The sequence below is a fragment of the Idiotropiscis lumnitzeri genome, chromosome 3, assembly GCF_059441095.1.
Source record: "Idiotropiscis lumnitzeri isolate Australia: NSW breed Sydney's pygmy pipehorse chromosome 3, RoL_Ilum_1.0, whole genome shotgun sequence".
Taxonomy (NCBI): domain Eukaryota; kingdom Metazoa; phylum Chordata; class Actinopteri; order Syngnathiformes; family Syngnathidae; genus Idiotropiscis; species Idiotropiscis lumnitzeri.
Window position 1 is genome coordinate 3,534,370 of NC_142393.1, and position 22,864 is coordinate 3,557,233.

The 22,864-nt window shown below is 45.2% G+C and overlaps 2 protein-coding genes across 5 annotated transcripts in view; one reads left to right on the forward strand and one right to left on the reverse strand.

Moving 5' to 3' along the window:
- The window catches only part of LOC148339442 (uncharacterized), a 69,540-nt gene extending 68,449 nt beyond the window's left edge, over positions 1-1,091 (reverse strand). For all 4 annotated transcript variants that reach the window (XR_015842595.1, XM_088291821.1, XM_088291820.1 and 1 more), the window contains exon 1: positions 730-1,091. Coding sequence is in view for 3 of the 4 variants with exons in the window: in XM_088291821.1 (XP_088147947.1) it covers positions 730-736 (7 nt within the window). In the remaining variant the exon portion in view is untranslated. The remainder of the gene's footprint in view (positions 1-729) is intronic.
- On the forward strand, positions 1,051-20,806 carry prox1a (prospero homeobox 1a). Its single transcript, XM_088291819.1, has 7 exons — positions 1,051-1,247; positions 2,856-3,244; positions 3,893-4,447; positions 5,418-6,638; positions 9,669-9,776; positions 13,649-13,843; positions 19,593-20,806. Exons 2-7 carry the CDS (start codon positions 2,909-2,911, stop codon positions 19,776-19,778), a joined length of 2,601 nt encoding a protein of 866 aa, XP_088147945.1. The 5' UTR covers positions 1,051-1,247; positions 2,856-2,908; the 3' UTR covers positions 19,779-20,806.
- The last annotated feature ends 2,058 nt before the right edge of the window (positions 20,807-22,864 follow it).

Sequence of the window (22,864 nt, forward strand, 5' to 3'; positions counted from 1 at the left end):
TCATAAACGGGTCCCAGGACAGTCATTTGAGTGGAAATTGGACATTCCTTTGCGCAAGAACCTGCAGTGGAAAGCGAACACTGCCAGTTTTTATTGTTTGGATACCAAAAAAAAACGGACCAGGGGCTAATTTTTAAGCGCACATTTTCAAGACTTAAATGTAGGTTCACTCTCGGGGCCCACCAAGAAACAAAATAACAATTTCACGTTTTTAATTTCTTAAACGCTGTCATGATTTGTATCGTGTGAATTGCGTCGTTGGCTCCTCTTTTCTTCCCGAGCAAAACTTCTTTCACAACTCAACAAAGCCACGAGACAAATCAAACGCTGCAAATTATTGTAAACGTTGCATTATGGGCCCGATACATTCCATTGGTTACGTATTGTTGCAGCTTTTTTTTTTTTCTTTCGCCTGATTTCACACGTTGCCCACCTTTTGTGACCTCGCAACTGTTTACGCACGGGTGATCACGTGCGTGTCCTAACGAACGCTTTTCTATCTTTGCAACATCAGAGAGGAAGCTGACACCATTTTAGGTACGTTTTGCGTTTATTTGAACTAAGTGAACAACGGCGCATGATCATCACAAGAGCATCCATACAGATCTTAATCTAATGATTAAAAAAATAAATGTAAATATTTATTGCAAGCAAAAAAATCATTGAACACATTTAATAAGTTTTCACATAAGCAGCATACAGAAGATGGCTTTGTTCAGTCAGTTTTACCCTTCATGATCGTCGACCTCGTCCTGCGCGCTCGCGGGCTCCTCTTAAATAAACGCCGGCGGTCCGGGTTCTTCTTGCTTATTGGTCAGGTGGGGGCGTTACCTCGCGTGACGCGGCGTCTTGGCTTGGCATCCCTTCCTCGCTCGTCTCGGTGTGCTTCTTGCGTGGAGTCTTGCAGTCTGTCAGTCAGACGACCCGAGTGTGGAAAGTGGCGGACGGGCCGGTGCGCGTAGGCCCCCCCCCCCGCCCCCCCCAACACTAGTCATCCTTCAGGAGGAGGCAAGCTCGTCCTCTCTCTTTCTCTCTTCTGTCCGTCTCTCTCTCGTTTTCTCTCTCTCGCAAGCTGTCCCTCTCACGCGCGCTTTTCCTGGTCCACCCTGCACGCACACGCACACGCACACGCACACGTCCCGAGAGCTCGCAAACTCTTGTCGGCGCAGTCAATCACCGGCTCGTACCTCCACGGCCACAGCGGATCCGTCTCTTTCCTGGGCCGAGCCCACCCGGACCACAACCGAGTGAGTACAAACTTGCGCTTGCTATCAATCTGTTTTGCTGACACTGGAGGACACTTCGTCTCCGTGCGTGTTTGTGTTTGCAATAGAGTCCGTTTGTGCGTTTCGAGGTTTATATTTGGGCGGGTAACTTCAAGGGGGTTACGTTTAAATTTGGAAAATATTTCCAAACTATTTCTGCTGGCGTGTCACGCGTGCGCGCGTCCCACTCGGGCGCTCCCGTGCGTGGAATCAAACAGCAAGTTTGTTGGAAGCTTGAAAAGAAATGCTGATTTCTTTTTCAACTTCGCGAACATTCTTACAACGTAACAATTTGCTTTACAAAAGGGTGAGGCATTGATTTTTGGAGAGAAGGCTTGACTTCCTGACTCAAATTGACTAGTCTCAACCATTCAGTCATTTTCCACGATTGGACATTTTTATCTCAAATTCTGAAACGTGTCCTACCACACACTTCTAAATTATTTGGTGTGTCAGCCTGCTCACACAAGTAGAGAAACACACTTTACAGTCTCACATCATGCATTCAGAGCCATGCAAAGCAAGATTCCATAGGTGGGGTGGTTGCACAAAATTATTGGGGTGCGTGTGTGTTGTATACAGAAGTAAAACAAAGCAACATACATAAGTGTGTGTCCTGTGCGTGCGTGTGCGTGCGTGTGTGCGTGGGGGTGCGTGTGTGTGTGTGTGTGTGTGTGTGTGGATCGAGTGTGAACTAGAGAAAGTGAGTGAGCCCCTAATTTACCCAACTTGTGTATTTGCTTGCTTGTGAGAGAGCGAGACATACACACACACATATGAACATGTCTCACAAAAACTTGGACTCGCTTAATTGAAAAAATTAAAGTTGATCACTTAAGGAGAAGAGCAGTTGCAGCGTGACAAAGATCTCACTTATGCATGCGGTTTGAGCCCTACCGTGTGTGCTAAGAGGTTTTTTGTTAGTGAGTTTTATATATATATATATATATATATATATATATGTATATATATATATATATATATATATATATATAAACCATGTTCTTCCATTTTTTTGGGCCTGGTTTTAATGACCATCTTCTCAATGTGAAGCATGCACGTTAGAGACAGATTGCTTTGAAATTTTCCAAGTGTTGAGTATTCTGCTAATATGTCAAAAGACGAAAGAAATGTCATTTTTAACAAAGCAAATGAGTATATTTGTTGTTGGGTTTTTTTGTTAGTGTTTTTTTTACTGTTTGTGAATTCTCAATGAACATTTCTGCATTTAAAAGTAAAACTAAATGAAGCCTCATTAGCTTTTATATGAGGTATCACGATATAAGATACGTGGTGACCACGTCTGCCTCACAATTCTGAGCTTAGGATCTCGGCTCAATGTCTGTCTGGGCGTTCTCCGGGAAGTCCAGCGTCCGCTCACTTTGAAATAGCGTGCTGTGATAACTGAAGAGTGTAAATTATGCACAGGTGTTACGTCCGAGTGTGAATGGTTTGTTTTTTTATTTGTCCTACAAATGGCGAACGGCCAGTCCGTGCAAATTGTACCCTCACGTTTCATCCAAAATTGGCCAACCTGGTGCCGAAAACGCAAAGGATATTTGTAATCTGTGTTTGTGTCCCTCCACATAGTTGCGTGCCTTTGAGGGGACCCCTGGTAATGCTCAGTGTAGCTGCCCTGCGTGATGCCTGATCATGACAGCGCCGCGCTCTTAACCAGACAGACCAAGCGGCGACGAGTGGACATCGGTGTAAAACGGACGGTGGGCAGCGTCGCGGGGATCCTACTCGACAACATGAACCAATCCCACAGTCCCGATCGGGATGGAGACTGCTCGCTCGTGGGTCGAGGCCACAGCGGGGGCAACGGTGACGGGGAGAAATCGAATGTTCTGAGGAAGTTACTGAAGAGGGCCAACTCGTACGAGGATGCCATGATGCCGTTCACCGGGGCAACCATCATCTCGCAGCTGCTAAAGAACAATATGGGGAAGAATGGGGGGAGTGACTCCGGCTTTCAGGTATTTGTGCATTTTCAAGAGAAATGACACTAAAAACCGTTGGGTCGCAAATAATCCAAATTAGGGATGGGGTAATACATTTGACCCAAGTTTTTGGTTGAAATAAATAACCCAAAAAGTTGGGTAACCCAATGTCATGTGACTCAGTCTTACTGTGTATTGATCAATTTAGGTGCCCTAAAAACAGTTGGGTCAAAAATAACCCAAATTGGGCCAAAAAGAGACAAAAAATAACCCAAGAAGTTGGGTCGAATGAATAACCCATGATTTTTTTTTTTTGTTTGTTTTGTATGTTATTCATTTGAACCAAGTTTTGGGTTTCGAGAAATAACCCCAAAAGTTGGGTCACTCCCTCTTTGACCCATTTTGGGTCAGCTGTTTTCAGAGTACCCAAATCTATCAAGATGTAAAACATTATTGAGTCACATGACAGTTGGGAGTGAAAATGACTATTCAGGCACGATTGGTACATTTTCACTTTCGGGTTCACTCACTTTTGTTGCCAATGGTTGAGACATTGTGGCTGTGTGTTGAGTTATTTTGAGGGGGGGGACATTTACACCGTTCTATAATTTGAACGTGCAAAGCGTAATTTCTTCTATGCTGCCACTTGAAAATATAATTTCATTTGACTCTCGTCTTTTTCAGGGCAGTGGAGCTCTATCCAGCGGCGGTTCCGAGATCCAGGCCGAGGATGCCTGCAGCAATTCCTCCTCTCAGGACCGGGACAGCCCGTCCAACTGCCTTTCACCGGGACCTCTCCCTTCGGCCCCGCCGTCATTCGGACGACCGCTACCTCCTCAGCCGCTGTCCCTCTCCACATTTGACCTAGACAGGCTCTCGGACGAGCACCTTCGGGCCAAGCGGGCTCGGGTGGAAAACATCATCCGCGGCATGAGTCACTCGCCGCTGGTCCGGCCCGGCGGCGACGATCACAGCCAGGAAAGCAACCGTGACAACGCTAACGTGCACAGAGGTGACAGCAGTAGTCACGGCCACAGACGAAGCGACTGCGCCTCTACCCTCCTCAGCTCTCCCGCTTCGAGGGCGGGAGGGGTCAGCGCTGGCGAGGTGTACCGGGAGAACAAGAGGAAACAGCGCTTGCCTCAACAGCAACACAGCTTTACCCAGCTGGTGTGTTCCAGGCAGGAGCAGCGGCAGGAGGAGAGGCGACAGCTCAAACTGCAGCTGGAAGACATGCAGGTGGGTCGCCAACGAAGGTGGCCGAAGTCAGCATGCTCTGTATTTAAGTTAGGGGTACAAATATTTGAGTAAAAAGTACAAGTACTGATTCAACTCCGGTACTAAACGTAATAATGTATGAAATGTATGCAAGCACAAAAGTACTGTATTTTCTGGGCTATAAGGACCTGTTTATAAGCCACAGCAACTCTTTTTGAAAAAAAAAAAGGCTATAAGTAGCAGATTTATATGTTGAAAAAATTTGTTGTTTACCGCATGTACAGAACGATTTTGTGCTGTGAATGCACATAAAGTTACATAAACAGATTGTTAAAACAGTGCCTTTTAACAACGGCAACAACTTGGCTTATTAAAAGAGAACAGACAAGAAACAAAAAATAAATATCAAGATTTATTGAGCGTATTTTCTGAACTATAGCGCGCCCCCTACTGGTGAAAGAAAAATCCACAGAAAAGATGCACCGTTGTATTAGCCGCATGGTTCAAAAAGTAGCGGCTTATAGTCCGGAAAATACGGTAATTATGAATGTTTGTCAAGTGTATACAACACCAATTTTAGTCAACAGTATTGGCACACCCCCAAAAAATACACACAATAGAGTCCCTAAATAAGATATGTTTTCTCGAAATTATGTGACTGCTGTCAGAATTGGCCCCTCCCCCCAAAAAAAGGATTTTTGCAACTTGTTACTGCACATTACTGGTCACTAATAATCAAGTGAAGTCGAATAGCACAATTCAAAACTAACGTTATCTCGAAGGATGATTCATTTCCCGCAAAACCGGAGTCCTGCTCATTTTTATGACACCATTCGGAAAGCACTTTGTTAAAACTCCAGCTGTTGTGAAATTAATAAATAAAATTGGATCGGATCGTATTTCACAAAATGAGCGAGCGGGTCAAGAAGCAAACTCCTCCCTCCACCTTACCAGAACTTCATCTCAACACTTTCCTCTCTTTCCTGTTCAGAAACAACTGCGCCAACTTCAGGAGAAGTTCTACCAGATCTACGACTCCGAGACGGAGGAGGAGGAGGAAAACCGTGAGGGTGTCGAAGTGGACCGAGGCGGCGAGAGGGATGATGACGGTAACCTGTCCGAGGACAGCATCCGCTCCGACGGCCTCGAGGAGAGGCACAGGGACCGAGGGCGGCGGCGCCAGGACGACCTGTCAGAGCTGGACCCGGGCCTGTTCCTGGACCGGGCCCGAGCCCTTCTGCGGCAACAGGCCTTGATGGATCGGGAGATGGACGAGGACGCGGCGGGGAGGGCCGAGGAGGAGGATGACGAAAGGAACGGGGAGAGGATGATGAAGAGGCAAGGGGGGAGGCAGTTAGCGGAGACGCTGAAGCAGGAGCTCAATTGCGCCGTCTCGCAGGTTGTTGACACGGTCGTTAAAGGCTTCTCATCGCCCAAGCAGGCCGTCAGCCACCATCACGGCTGCCACAGCACGCCAGCTGCTCCTTCGTCTTCTTCCAACTCATCCTCGTCTGGCCCGCTGCCCTTCGGCCCGCTCCCTTCTCTCACCCCGGACCCTCGTTTTGGCGCTGGCGCCTTCGCTCTCAATCTTCACGGCGAAGGCAGCCCCACCTCCAACTACCACTCCTCCAATCAAAGACTCCACTGCTTCGGCGACATGATAGTGCCGAGCCCGTTGGACCCGTTCAACGGTTTGAACGGCCGGCTGAGCGGGGTGCCGACCCCCAACGATCAAACGGAGGCGCTGCCGCTGGTGGTGCGCAAGAGCGGCGGCGACGACAACGCCAACCCATCACTACCTCGTCCTCCACCGCCACCTCCGCACCACCCCTCGCTCCACGCCTTGCCTCTCACAGCCACTCTTGGCTTCAGCCCTCCGTCTTTCCGCCACCCGTTCCCCCTCCCACTCATGGGCTACCCCTTTCACAGCCCTCTGGGGTCGCACGGAGGGGGGGCAGCCTACCCCCCAGGGCCCAAGGACCACCACCACCACCACATCCACTCCTCTCCAGATTCCATGGACATGACTCGTGAAACCGTAAGCCTGAGAACCAAAATGGCCACCCTCGGAGGAGGGCACCTTGGGCACCACCACAACCGGCAGAGCCCCCCGAGCCAACACGGGTCCGAAGGTTTGTCTCTGTCCCTCATCAAGTCGGAATGCGGCGACCTGGCCGATATGGCCGACATCTCGCCGTACTCAAGCAGCACTGTATCCTTCTCACTGTCTTGGGTTTGGTAGCTGCCGACATCACTGGCGCAAAGTCTTTAATATCAATTAGCGCTCGCTAATTGGTTCCCTCTTGTTTCCGCGGCGAGAGGGGAAGATGAAACGAGGTGCGCCAGGTCTTGCGAGAGCGCGGAAGATTAAACAGGTCGCACGCTGCTCTCTCAACTTCTTTTAAGTCCGGGCAGCTCATGCCGTTTGCTCGCTTTCATCACGTAGACTTTGTACATAAACGCTCAAAGCAAGTGGCTGAGAGGGAGGGGGAGGGGCGAGGGGTGGGGGGGGAACTTTGGGTCAACACCTTGCACAACAGCTCAAAGCTAATCGCGTTTCAAAGAGAGGAAAAAGACACTCTGCCTCATTGATGCCAGTTTTTCAAAAGGCGTCCACGTTTCGAGCGCCGTCTTCCTCCTTAAGTCCCTCCCACCGCCACTTTGATTCGTCGGCCTTTTGCGCCCGGTTGCTCGGCAGCTGTGTGTGCAGTCGCTCCTTTCACTGGCGCGCGCATACACATGCATGTTCGCCCTTTACCCAGAGCGTGCTTGTGGACAGGTGTTTGCAGGTAGCTGTTTATCTTTTCATTCCTAACCTTTCATATGGAGAGTCACATTTACACACACACACACACACGCACGCACACACACGCAAACGGGGACAACAAGCACACCCGGTTTGAAGAACAAAGTGGGGACCAAAAGAAGTCTTTGAAGCTTCCAAACAGGAATTCCTTGCAGTCACGATTATTTGATCTCAGTGTTGCTTCAAAGCTATGACGAGGTTTTAAAAAAAATGGAATATTAGTCAAGTCTCTTGATCCTGCTGTTTTTGTTTAATTTAAAAATGCTTTTACGTGAATTCAAGGAAAAACAACCATTGAATCGACGCATAAAATTGTGATTGGCAATGAACTCAGCTTTCTGAAGCAAAAAAAAAAACCAAACACTTCAATTATGATAAGCTCAGACACATTGCAGTGAATGTCACAGACTCAGGATAGAAGACGGCGTGCGCAAAAAAATAAAAAAACAAAAACGGTGCACAGCAAATATAAATTTGTTTAAAATAACCATGGCAACTTTTGATGAATTAATTAGAAGTTCATCCCAACTCTGACGAGGGCGAGTGATCAGTTCAAACACTCAGGTCTGTATCGGTAATCCCTTGTGCACAGCTGAGCAGGTGTACTCAATTCATTTATGAATTTGGTAAAGCGCCCACAAACACACACACACACACACACACACACACTTGGCAGCAAGGTCAGGTTACAGCTGATGCAGTGAGTCCATCACAAAACACACACATCAGGATCAACACACACGATAAAGAGACAATGAAGAGCAGGAAGGAGCATCACCAGTTGCTTTTGTTTATTCACCGGCTCGCCGTTACCTTAACACACACGCGCACACACGCACACACACACACACGCGCGCGCGTTCAACGCAACACTTCATGGCATTGTTAGTCAAATTTGCGCGCTGTTAGACGAAAAGCAGACTTCCGAGGCGCTGATGTGCCGCCCGCCCCGCGGTGACAGGTTGGCATGAATGTTAAACAGGCGATGGTGTCGCTGGACGCTAACTAGCGCGAGCGCGGCTGAATGAAAGATGGATGACTGAGCAGGACTCGGCTCCAGTTTCGCAAAGTGTTGAAGTGGATTTATTTGTGATTCGTGAAAAACAAAAAGACAAGTTCATAGAACTGATAGACGTGAAGTGAAATGCAGGAATAAAAAAAAAAAAAAAGACAACTGTCTGCTTTCTCCCCTTTCATCACAGAACTTTCTTCTTTGCAGCCATATTGGGCTCCAGGCGTTTTTGTGTGTGTGTGTTGGTGTGTGCGTGTGTGTGCGCGCACTAATTGACCTTGCAGGGGGTTACATTGATTGCCTCATCTTCACTGATAGATTATAGGGCTGTTAATGTGGTGGCAAAATGGCGAGTGGTGGGGCACAGCTGTCGTTGCACACATGCATGTGTTGCACGTACGCACAAACACGCACACACCGACCATCGCGGCGCAAACCAAGGTCTCGACAATTTTTCTTTTCGTGGTTTCGAAACGGTGCGAGGGCAGAAAATGATATATGCGGTAAAGGAGCAAATGTGGCATTGCGAGATGAGGCAAGCATGAAACATTTGAACTTTTACCGTTTTTTTTTTTTTTTAACTCCATCATGCCCTTTAGGGCACGAGAAGGTACAGGCATTTTATGTGTTGCCCTCTGAAAATATTGGGCTTCTTTTTTAAATTGAATTGTACACTGTTTTGTTCTTAAATCATAATAGAAGTTAAAAAAAAAAAATGGTATTTCATTTTCAAATGTTGACTTATGTGATATTGTGGTGCACCATCCAAACGTTATCAGAGTAGAAAAATATTTACTAGGAGGAACCAGATCTCTGCTAAGTTAATCAATCAGTGGACTAGTTTTGTTTTTTGATAACAAATAATGAATTCTAATGGGAAAAAAATATATTTGATCAGTCTACGTCAGTGCTTCTCAAATAGTGCGGCAAGCCTCCCGGGGGGCGTGTGCGACCCTGGGGAACATTCTTTTTTTCCCGCCGAAATACAATAAAGTGTAATTGCACCTCCACTCCAGTAGTTGGCAGTGGCGCTCTCCTTGCCCATTGTGCGCAGTATTAACTCGACGGCGTCGGTTTGTTTTGCAACCAAAATGCTATTATTTAGAGTTGCAGCGGAGAGCGGGTGGTGGTGGGGGGGCGCGAATTGTTTACTTCTTGCTGGGGGGGGGCGTAACAGAAAATAATTGAGAAGCACCACTCCATGTCAACAAACTTTCAAGTTTTCGCGAAACCGACGTGTTGATGCCACCCTTGATTGTGAATCCCTCTTATTTTCTTTTTTTTTCCATTTTCTCACGGTCTCTCTTCTCCCCCAAAGCCCCCGCACCCCTTCCCACGAGATGTGCATATTATATCATACTTGGTATGCAGAAAAGCCATCTTTGTGAACCACGGCTTGTTGGCACCTTAACACTCGTCTCCAGATTCAAGAGGGTTTGTCCCCCAACCACCTGAAGAAGGCCAAGCTCATGTTCTTCTACACTCGCTACCCGTCCTCCAACATGCTCAAAATCTTCTTCTCCGATGTCAAGGTGAGCACCCGTCGTGCCTAATTCTGTGTGGTTTTTTCACTCGACTGTGCCTCCCTGGAACTTATGATAACATCTATCAAGCAAAAAAAATAAAAATTGGAAATAAAAATCCTGCATGCTTAGCTGCAGAGGAGGGCAGGTGTGCGGGTACGTGACGCTAAATTACCCATCAAGCATTTTGTCGCCCGTGTGTGCGTGTGTTTGATTTATTTATTTTCGACTTTGAGCATTTGCGTGAACACATGCATGCCGCAGATGGGTGCGCCAGTCTGTCACATCTTTGGAGCACAATTAGAGTTTCTGGCCTTAATCGGCCTGCAGTGGGCAGTAATGAAGGGGGGGGGCATTTGCTGTAATGCCTTTCACTGTCTCTCCGAACGGTTTGACCCTCCTCTATCTTGACCTTAACCTCTAGCTTGTCATGTCAATCAAAACCCACGTGAGGCTTTCACTTTCACATGTGAAATTCAAAGTGGCATTTATTTTTTTTTTTGAAAGGCAGAAATTCACCATCAAATCACTCGGCCCATCAATCACCATCAAATTCAAAGACGATGTGTATTCAGTAAAGTTGAGTTCAACTGACTCAAACACAGATGGAAGGTGTGTGTGTGTGTGTGTAGTGGGGGTGGATGATTGTGAGAGAATGACAGAGGGAGTCCACTGGGGGAGGGGAGGGGCGTAAACAAATTACAACAACGGCAGCTTTAAAACAAAGCCACTGATTGTTTTGTGTTTACAGGCTGCGATGTGTTTTGTTGCAAAAGAGCATACGGTTCCTTCGTGATCCGGGACATCGCATCCAAATGAGTGTGTGTATGCGCACGCAAGTGCAAGTGCGCACACACACACACACACGCACACGCACACTGACACACACACCAGCTGCTCTGTGGCTCATATCTGCCGTGACCACTTCCTCCAGGCAGTGCCACATCCTCGTTGGCTGCCATGGTAACAAGGGTCGCCGGGACATGGGGTTGCTAGGCAAACACTGGGTTGCTAAGCGCACCTGCTGCTCGTGTGTGTGCGCCATTGAGACTGATGGCCCATTAACTATACACGCACACGCACACGCACACACACATATGCACATGCGCTAACACACGTTACAAAATCATTGACAACTCGTAAAATACATTCATTGGCCGCGACATGAGGCAACCCTGCACACATCTAACGCAAGAAGCATACAGAAAAATAATGCACTCACAGGGACAAAAATGCCCAGTTTTGATATTAATATTACATTTACGATGCAGTGTAGTTATACATACATGCAACATCGCAATCTAAATGAAATTTCACACTAATATATATATATATATATATATATATATATATATATATATATAAAATATAATATATATATTATATATAATATATATATAATATTATATATATATATATATTAAATATATATAATATAAAATATATTATATATTATATTATATATGATGTATCATATATATTATTATTTCTATACACACATTTTATGTATTTCTAATTTTAACCTGAAAATTCTCTGACAAATTTGGGTTTCTCCAGAGTCGGTCAATAGGATGCACAGCCTCATTCCACTTTAGTCATTGGAATTGTTGATGAGCAAAAACTGCGTCAAAATCTTTGGCCTCGTCTTCCTTCAAGACAAGTGTCTGCTCTTATATTAGCATTTTATGCAAATGTTGATTTATTGTTAAATTTGGTTTTAATTGACAGATAATCCACGTTAATCTGTCCCTATGTATCTATGGGAGAATATTATTTCGCTTCATATAAAACGAAGCTCAACTAATCCTATTTGTGATGAGCTCGGCTGTCCTTTTACTTTATTATGTGTGGTTTCATTGTCCCATTGCATTCATCGCCCTCATTATTATCATATTTTCCAAATCCGGGTCAGTGTCTCACTCGCGCTTTCGTCGCCGTCCCGCCCCTCCCTCCGAGGGAACAATAAGTAGCATGTGTGCGAAGGATCAGGCAGATTCACTGTAAGGGAATTAGGACCCCGAATGGCTCACACTAATTGGACTTGAATGGACTTGTCTCTGGGAAAGCGGTTCTTAAAGATGAGCCTCTTGTGTAGAATGACGGCCGAGCATGCTGTGGGAAGTGGGTTGGAGAACGCCACTGTTTTAGTCTCATACACTGTACGCGCAAACACACACATGTCCAACGCTAATAGCCCTCTCCTTCTGAGGAGACACTCAGATGTGAGAGTGAAGATTTCAAGGTTGTCGCCATCCCGTCTTGAGAGAGTACGCGAGAGCAATTAAGGCCTTGTTAAGGCTAGAGGGGATGTGGATTCATTTGACGCTCACTCCTCATCTCACACCCAAGTTTTCCAGTAAGAGCGAGTGATGAGCGACGGCATCCAGTCCCAACCTTTACTCGGAATTCTTTTCCTTGAGAGGTTGGCTGACATCATTTCACCGGGAATCAATTAGCATCCCCGCCTGCCTTTTTTTTTTTTTTTCCCTTCCTCATAATTGGAGTTACATCGCCAATTTGGCAAGATCGGGATGTGAACCTACAGCAGCTCCATTTGCAATTAATGAAACCCTCGAGGTTATTTTTAAATCAATCTAATTGAGAATCTAAATAACCTCACGGGGTGCCGACGTTTTATTTCACAGTAACGACAGAAGTGATAAAGTGGCGCAAAGCATCGAATGTAAACAAAATATATTTCTGTACTGGAGAAAGAATATGGTCGGCATTAATTGCTTATGAAATATGTGAACAAAATTATACGGTCCAATGAAATGTCAATTTGTCAAATGAATGAAGTGATTTAAATTCAAATTTTCCCCGCCAGCACGATACTCATATCTGATGTGAGTATGCCACTTGAATTCCGTCGCCAAAAAAAAAAAAAAAAAACGTATGGAGACTATTTATGTTGAATATGCACATTCAAATTATCGGCAGTGCATGCAGTTCTTAAAGTTTGGCTTTTTGGCATGGTTGGAGGAAGGACGAGTGGCGTGGCTGTTGGGGTCGGGGGTGCAAGCGCAAACACGTCTTTTTTTTTCTGACGTTGCTCCTTTTCCCTCTCTTGGTCGTAAACACAAAGTGGCATGCGTCACGCTCAGCGATTTGTCACCTCTCGTCTCCTACGCAGAGCAGCGATCGGGAGGAGCTGAATTGGGGTGGGGGAGCGGCGCTTGTTGGTGTTGGGCAACGCATGCGGCTGGAATATTGGACTAGAGTGGTGCATTGAATCACAAGTCAGAACTTTCAGAGTTCGGAGCGTTCAGTTGGTCAATTTGCTCTTAAAAGTCTCACTGCTCGGGCATGCAATTGTTTTGACTTCTCGTTTGTCCCAATCTACAAGAGCCAGTCACTAAAATAACAAAAAATAAATTCATTAAAATTGGCACCCATTATAAATGCACTGGGTGAAAAAAAATATATTAAATTTATATTTAAAAAAAAAAAAAAAGATTAGGAAAATTGGGGATGGCTCCCTCTTTCCACAATTTATTTTTTTTTTTACAAATATTTTACTAATTCAAAAAAAAAAAATACTGAGGAAAAAGTGCCAACAATCTACTTTACCAAGTTTTTATAATAATTATTATTTTACAATACAGTGCGAATTTTCTTAATTGAAAACATCACCAAAAAAATAATTATGTTGAATTTGGAGACTTTAAGAGATTACCAGCATTTCAGCGGGGAATACTAACATGCGTGTGTTACTGATGTGTGATACTTTTTGTGACACACACACACACAAAACACACTTTTCACGTCGCTGTAAGTGCGTTTCCATGTTTGGATGTGTCACAATTTCCGGACCCGGTCAGCTCCGAGCATGAGATGACTTTGCTCGGACTTTTTCTGACGCCTCCTTTACAATTTTTCAGTTCAACCGCTGCATCACCTCCCAGCTCATCAAATGGTTCAGCAACTTCCGAGAGTTCTACTACATCCAGATGGAGAAGTATGCCCGGCAGGCCATCAATGAGGGCGTGACGGCTGTGGAGGAGCTGGCGGTGGGCCGCGACGCCGAACTTTTTCGGGCGCTCAACATGCACTACAACAAAGCCAATGACTTTGAGGTAGGCCAAGGAACACGCGCACACACACACACACACACACAACTCACACTATGTTGTCTCTTTAAAGCACTGAAAAGGGAAAAAAGTTTCATGACTGCGCTACCTTGACTTTAGAGCAGAGGTCAAGCGCAACGGTTCCGGCCGGGCACGATGCGAGGAATGGCTGGTGGAAATAAAACGCTGCGTGATCACATTCATGATTCGTCCGTAATCACTCTCATAGCAACAGAAGAAGTTGAAACCATGCATGGATCACGTAAGTTGCATGGATACGAACATTTTGGCAACTCAAATTAATGATAAACGATTTCTTTTCCCCAACATTGTCATTTCCGACTGACACGTCGAGGAAGCTGCAAACATACTCAACCAACACGCCACCTCCACAACTTCAAAACTAACTTCAAAATAAAGTTGAACAAAAAAATAGATGGAGTCGTCGATGCCAATGCAACAGCCCGAGTCGACTTTTACTTTGAAGTTGGCCATCGTGTTGGCATAACGGCCACCTTGACTTCAGTTTTCGACCTTTCGGCTCGCTTTATCGCAATTTTAATTGACGTTACATAGTTGTCGACGCAATGGCATCCCAAAATCATATTCAGTCGCTAATTTAGGACAAGTAGTCAATTGTAGGACACGACAAGGCTACTACTGGCTAGCAGCTAGCTGTTAGCATTAGCAACAAGTGCTACCCTGACACGGGTTGTTGCGCCGCAAAAATGCACTTGTATGAACCGGTCCACGTTGGTGACTACTGCTTTCGAGTATTTCCTTCGCCACACTTTTAAGAATTCCTTCACTGTTAATTCCGAAATAAAAATGAATCTGAGATGGCTAAGCTAGTTCAGGTCAAAGATCAAATCAAATTATTCCAAAGGGTGGGGAAAAACAAACACCAGATTTGAAATGACATCCAGTCTGAAATGCCCAAAGTAGCTCGGGTCAAATGTTTTCCACAAATTGGCTCGAGCGAACGCCCTCCAAGTCAGCTGTTCCGAGCGCAACAGTCACCTCCCGATTTTTCTGCTGAGGTGTGGACGTTGCACCGCGCGCGTGTGTTTGGATGTGTGTTTGTGTGTGTTCGACGAGGCGAAAGAGGACGCCGCTCAAGGCATGGGTGTCCTTGTCAAAGCGATTTGCACAAGTCACATCCCCCCCCCCCTCCCTTCTCTTCTCCCAATATTAGTCGAAGGGGACCCGAGGGCCTTTAAACTCTGACACAACATCAGCAGCATTTAGACGTCCATTAGCGTTGTGCACACAAGCAAAAACACACTTTTTTGGGGGGGGGCTGCAAGCTTCACCAGGCAACACTCCACTGTTTGTATTTTGTACAACTAGAGTTGGGCGACTTAAGACACACGTGGTAAGCATTTGCAATTTTTTTTTTTTTTTCGAGCCTCTTTTTAAAAATCATTTCGTCCCAAATTGTCGAACGACGCCGATGAGGATGCGCAAAGACGTGCTCCAAATGCGCGTCACTTTTCCTGTCCGCATCCACCTTCACCTGCCTCCTTCCTTTGTCTGCCCTGAGGGAACATTGCCGGCCAGGGACTCTTTCTCTTTGTCAAGCTCGGAGGCGTGAAACCGGAACCGCGGCCGATTCAGCAAGTCTCCGTCGCGCACAGGAGTCTTCTCCTTTTAGCCAAATTTAGCATCACGGTTCCACCTTGATTTGTCCCTCGTCAGCCCAACCCCCCCTTCACCCCCCCCCCCCAACCCCCTTCTTCCCATTGTCCTTCTGACTCTGTCCTCCTCATCGCTTATCAACCGCGCTCATCTTTCGCAGCGCCTCCCAGCTCACCTGTCCGCAGCCCGCTCAAGTTAGCCGCACAGAGTTCAATGATTCACGTCACTCGCGCACCGTCAGCATTTAACGTGAATTGCTCCCTGGCGATGGTTTTTAATTCCGTTTGAGGATGTTTTGGCATAATTATTGCAACTCCATTAATGACCTTGTCTTCTCTCGCGCCATTTCTTTTTTTTTGGACTCTTCTTTCTTTTTACACCTCACTCTCCTCTGTACACAACACCCCCCCCACATCCCCCCCCGTCGCCCACCGCCCCTTCTCTGGAAGTATTTTGTCCTAATTACAGCTCGGCCGCCAGCTAATGAGGGAGGCGTGAGGAGGGTGGAGGCGGGAGAAAAGGAAAGGTAATGGGGAATAGTCTCAACTTCAAAAAACAAAAAAGAGACAGAGGGATTTTCTTTGCCAGGACACTCAGGGGGAAGGTGTCAGCTTCGAGCCACTGCCAAGAGGAAGAGAAACGTTTCCTTTTTGTTTTTGTTTTTTTACTTTCTTTTGGGAACAGACCGACTGACGAGTCTCCGTCAAGTCTGCCAGCAGCACTGGGCATGACATCGATAACTTGCGCGAGGCTTTTGGGAGTTGAAAAGTTGTGAAATATTTGCACAACGAGCCAATGTTGGCGACTCAAGAGGTGGCTCTTTGCACGACATGAGCAACATGATACGCTGAACTTTAAGGTATAAAAATACATGCGCGCTTGAGTTGACATACTTGTAATAGAACATTTCTACAATTTTAAGTAGTTTTATTTGCGGCAAAAGACGCACGCCGAGTCATGCTCTCCAAAAATACACATTGATTCATTTGGGATGAACGGAACGAGAGTCCTCGCAGGTTGGGTGTGGTGACTTACGAATTCTGCCCTTTGACTTCAAAGGCAACACGTGCACACCTTGGTGGTGGCGTGGGAGGTCGGGGGGTGTTCATATTTCAGGGGTGTTCGATTTCATAAGCACCGTGCCACATGAAAGGCTCGACTTCTCATGCCTTTCGCTGTTACGTTTCCTCTTTCATCTTTTCTTCTTGTCTTATTCATCCATCCATTCATTCATTCATTGGTCCTGCGTCCTTTGCTTTCCCCATGCCGAGAGGCCCTGCACCAATCGCAGCGGCACATTCAAATATTATCAAAAATATTAAAAAAAATATATATATATATATATATATAAACAATATATAAATATTTTTTTCCTAATACCCCACAGCTCTAAATAAATACATAAATAATAATAAAAAAAAAAAAAATATATATATATATATATATATATTTATTTTCCTAATACTCCACCGCTCTAAACAAATACTGTTGTCCAGCATTACGCGCGCATTTGATTTTCTGATTTTCTCTCATCACTTAATGACGATGTCCGTTGTTCCAAAAAATCCTCAATTGCTCATGCAGATTGAGAATAAGTTTTGCGGCGCTCGTGGACAGAGAGCAGACCTCGCTGCAGACAAAGCCACCTGCCAGCTTCTGTCACTATAAATATAGCGATGTGCTTGGAGAATGCGCGCGCGTGCATGTGCGCGCATGTGCAAGTGTCTTCCAGTTGGGACGAAGAAGAAGAAGGCATCGTCTTTGTCACTGAGCCATGAGGAGTCACGAGGGGACGGTTTATGTGTTGCTGTGTGCGTGTGTGTGTGTGTGTGTGTACACAGCGATTCCCCTCCGCAGCTGTCTCCTCAGCTTTGACAATGGGCCGGCTAACAAAGACGTGGCCTTGAGCCGCTGTCATGTGATACGAGTGGTCTGCAGCCTCTCGGTCAGATGACCCAAGCTATTGTCCTCTTTGGTGACACACACATAAGCAATCTCAGAATGCAGACCCTTCCTCGAAGAACAAAGACCAACTTAACCACTGTCCTTGTGGTGATGCTGAGACTCAATGATGTATTCATCATTTATCTGACGGCAAAGCCTCCGAAATATACAATATGATCCATTACTGTCCGTGAACGGGCTGGTCTATTACATTGATTATACAAAAAAAATAAATAAAAGATCACCGCAGGCGTAACCAACATAAAAACCAGAGCATTATCTTTATGTGGGAAACAAGAGCACTTGTCAGGCTGAGAGGAGACAAAAAAAAAATCAATCACAAACACACCACAACCAAATGAATGCAATTTAATAGCTCCAAAAAATGTGATGAGATCACAACCTCGCTGACCGCTTGTTGCAAATAACACCGTGCTGGGAAACTCACAGTTGAAAAAGGAAAAGACAATACAATTCTTCAAGCAGCACATCCCGATGGAATATTATTTTGAACTCTCGGACAATCAACCCAAAATAGAGAATTATTATCCTTGAAGAAGAAGCGACTTTGGATCTCCCTAAATTATGCCGCAGGACCAAAATGTTGGTGTCAGAAAAGTGGCCAAACGGGACATTTCAAAGCAAGAGAACAATATTTTTTTTAACCCAAACGTGACCAGGGGGGAATGTGACGAAAGCCAGGCCTGAAAGAGAAAAGAGGAAAAAGGAAGCAGATGCTTGTCTCTTGGCTGGGATTTTGACACACACACACACACACACACCACACACACACAAACACGGTGACAAAACAATAATGACCAATAGCAAGTAGATCTCAATTGTCACGGGACAGCATGTCAGAGGTCACATACCTCAGCATGTACTCGCCAAAAAAAAATGCATCAATTGTTTAATGCGCTTTTCCCTCAGCAAGAAATGACGACGAAAGCAACACTGGCATCACTTGATGTCGATGAAAATATAAAATTATATATTAACTAACATTAGTGATAGACCGATTTTTCAGGGCCGATACCGATACCAATTATTAGTTGTCAGGTCGGCCGATAACCGATATCTGAAGCCGATATTCGTTTTTTGAAAAAGGGGTAAAATGGTGTCAACATTTTGAAAAACAGCAACTCCAAAACTTGATTAGTTCATGTCGGCAAATCGTTTTCTTTTAGTTGAGACATTAAAATTTCAGCAAAGTTCACTGGAGGTGAAAAAGCAAACAGGCAGCTTACTGCTGATTGGCTGCCACCCACTGCACAAATACCAATCAGGTGGTGTTGTGGGCTGGCCAAGTAGGCTGCAGCGAGCCAAAATAAACCTTCTTTTTTTTGAAAGGTAAAAAAAGAAAATGCCAAAAATCAGCCTGGCTGATCATCAGACTATCGCGAACTGACGCACCCGTCCAAAGCAAACGCTATCTTTAGTCTTGTTTGTCCCCCGAACGGGCCGACCCAACATGCTTGTCGTCCGCACCGACCGACTATATACCGCGGAAGTAATCTGACGTCCTATTTTGTGTGTGGTGTCTGTGGCGGGGCAGTGGCGGGACCTCGTTGAAACAAACGTGGTCTCCAGGGGCCCGCCAAAAAGAGAGAGAGGGGCAGATGTAGTGAACAAGAGTCTGGGGAATCATTTAGTACGCGTTTGCGCGCTCGTGTGTGTGCGTGTGTGTTGTGTTGTGGGGGGGCAATCCATCCGTTGTGGTGGCGTCTAACCTTGGCGAGTCCTGCCACGTGTGACGGGGTTACACACTTTGCTGGCGTGTCGAGGATCATGCACCTTGTCTGGAGGAGTCAGCATGCGTGTGTGTGTGTGTGCGTGTGTGCGCACATCGGCATTCAAAAATGAGACACAAAAAGGTAGAGAAAAGGGAGAGCAAGCTTGTCAGATTGTTTAGTGTCTTTGTATGTTCTTGCCCCCGGGAGAAAGGCAGGGGGGAAAAAAACATGCCTGTGTGTGTATTGTTCTGCTTGTTAGGAACACACACACACACACACATGCACGCACACACACGCACGCACACACACGCACGCCGGTATCATGGGGAAAGGACAACAGGAACGCGGCAATTGTCCTTAAAAGAATGAAAGACAAACACCGAAGCGAGCACACCCGAAAATGTTTGTCGTTGTACAAAGTTTGTTTTGTGGTCTCGCAGGTGCCAAATCGATTCCTCGAGGTGGCCCAGGTGACGCTTCGAGAGTTCTTCAACGCCATCGTGGCCGGCAAAGACGCCGACCCGTCATGGAAGAAAGCGATCTACAAGGTGATCTGCAAGCTGGACAGCGAAGTCCCGGACACCTTCAAGTCGCCAAACTGCCTGCAGGAACTGCTGCATGACTAACGAGGCGGACGCAGGAAGCCCCGGCGGGTCAGCGCCGCGGTAAACGTGCAACTCAGCCGTGCCGTACGATGGACGGCGAGATGCCAAGAAGAAGTTTGTCATGGGCAAAGACGACGTTCTTCCTGCCGGCCGGTCGCAAGAAACAAAACGAGCGTCGCACTTCACGACCCATGCATGTTCTTCATCCTTTTGCGGACAGAGAACGGAACCAACTAGAAATAAAGAAGATAATATATAAATATAAAAATCTTTTTATTGTGGATGTTTGTAAGTGTCATGGACAATTATGGGAAAAAAAAAAAAAAAGTGATGTTTCTGTATTTTTTTTGCTTTCCTCCTTTGTGCAAGCTGACACACTTTCACACACTCTTCCTGATTAGCACAGCTCGGTAGCATTCCCTCAATTCCCTTCTACGTTTACATTCTGTTCGTCTCATTCGGTGCGGCAAGACTTGATTGGGTGTTTGTTCTCAAAGTTTGGCACGTTCATCCACCGCCGTTTGATGGGTTGAACTTGAGCAAGCCTGTTGTACTTTTTGTGTGTGTGTGTGTGTGTGTTTGCGGCTTTGTTTGTTCAATGTTCTTTCCAAACACAAACATGATGGAAATGCAAGTTGGTTTTTCCTTTTTCTATTTGATGATACGTCAATCAAAAGACATGAGGGCGTCTCCTTTTTTTCTTGAAGTAAAAAGTGGATCTGCTGTATTGAAATGTTTACTGGACTCAAAGATGATCATTCACCACAACAATCATTCCTGTTTCTGCTGGTTTCGGGATTCTTTTTTTTTTTTTTTTTGCAATTACTTCCGCCTCCTTGATGGGAAGGGGGGGGGGTGCGGGGGGGATAAACTGGCTCGAGTGATAACAATTTGCACAAATGTAAAACTCATGGCTCCCATCTAATGGTGTCTGCAGACAAAAAAAGTCACTAAGTTTTGCTCCACTTTGGGCATTCGCGTCAAAAAGCTCAAAGCGTCACACGGCCCACTTTTAACAGCAGCAAAAAAAAAACAAAAAAAAAACACACACACACTGCTGTATTTTTAGATGTTCTAACGACTGACCATTCTGATATTGTTTTATTTATGATGATAATCGCTGTTAATATGATTCGAATTCTTCTAATTAAAGCTTGCTACACATTGGACCTCTCATTTAGTCGTCCATCACACTGCAACATGAAAATAAATTATTGACAAAAAAAAAAAAAAAAACGAAAAAGTGGAGTATGTTGTATTTTGTGGCATTCACCATCAAACCAAGCGGTAACCAGGCAACACGATGGCCACTTTAAGTGCGTCGTCCTCGCTCGCTGTGTTCTCCATCAGGACATGTGATCCCTCCTTGTTGTTGCTGATGAATTGAAAAGAGGAGCGCCGTGTGATTATTGTCAGCACAAAAGCCTCAAAAAGCTGCTGACGCCTAGATTAGCCAGTACAAAGACGCAGGGGCAGGACACGCACATGCGCGCACGCATACACAAACTCACACGTGAGGACACACATGGCCCATCTGCCCTTGAGAGCGGCCACCCCCCCCCCCCCCCCTCGCTTATGTGCCCCGATTTTTGGGTGTCCACACCTCGGCGAGCCACCTTCATTTGGGCGCTTTCGTCTCTTCTGGTGACACTTGGCGCCGACGCATATTGGATGTGCATGACCACATGACCACACGCCACACACGCCCTTGTGTGCACCAAACTATCATCACCGACGCGGCCTCAAGTGCAAGAAATCTACTGTGGGGGAGGGGGGGGGGGCGCACATCTCTGCCGTGCCACACACACAACAAAAGGGATCTCGCAAAACTGAAGGTTAGGATAGGCCGATTATCGCCCAAGTCGATTATCGTTGCTGATATTCAGCATTTTGTGTGGTCTCTACAAAATATGGATTTTATGAACAAATGGAAAAATGCTCATAGAAAATTCCATCAATTAATTTGATGCTATATTGGGATATAGAAGTTGGTTTTTTTTTTAATTATCTGTCATTGTTTGTTGGAAATTTTTAAGCACTAAAATACTAAAGGTATCGGTACTTGGTATCGGTGTGGGTTGAGTGGTCGTACTGTTATCGGATTGAAAAATTGTGTTATCAAACAACATCAACAAAAAGACTATTTTGGTCCCATAAAATAAAGAAAAATATTCAGCGTAAAATTCCCAGAATAAATCTTCCGAGGAATATTTTACTCTCAAATTTTACTGGGAACTAATCGTCTTTTTAGAGTAAACGCTACCTAATTTTCTGCGCACTATCGTTTATTCATTCAAATGTTCAGTTCATTTTTAAAAGAGATGCGACTGACCCTGGAAACTCGCTGCTCTTTTTGTTTCAGTTTGACCATCAAAGCGAAATCAAAGTTCAACATTTCAGTGAGATTAAAATTTGATTGCCGGTAGAAGACTTTGGGCAGCACATCCTGTATTCGTCGAGGTTTTCATTAAAACTTTCAAAGGCATGCTGATGATACTGGAAGCACCCTCCACTTTTTGTTAGAATTTTAAAACAAAGACGTCTACCGGCTTAAGATAAGAAAAAGAAAATCTGTTTGCAAATCCGAAAAGACGCTTGAAAGCATTGAAACAAAGTGTTGGAGTATTTAAAAAAAAAAAAGAAAATGATAATTTCCCTTTTACCACAAATAAAAAATACAAAGATTCATCTCCAAGTTAGTTTCGTTCTAAACTAGAAATAAAAAAAACTAATAATAATTTTTAAAAAAATGACCTTACCGCTAACAGAATACATTTCTTTCTTTATTTATTTATTTATTTATTTTTTGCAGCCTTGAATAATAATATGCGGAACATATTATGTCATGACGTGTAGGACCTGTCAGTTTGGGCCCATTTTCTCAATGCTTACTTACGTATGCTATAAATGGAAAAGTTGTGTCCCAACCTGACTACTACAAATTGTACAAACAATAAACATTTTACGTCCATGTTCCAAGAGATTTCAAAGTTAACGAGGCTACACTGCAAGGTAAGAAAATTGGCCTGAATCCAGCAAGCAGTAAAAGAAAGAAAGTGCGCCATCAGCAAAGACTTTTACCTCTGCCAATGTTGGGCAAATATGTA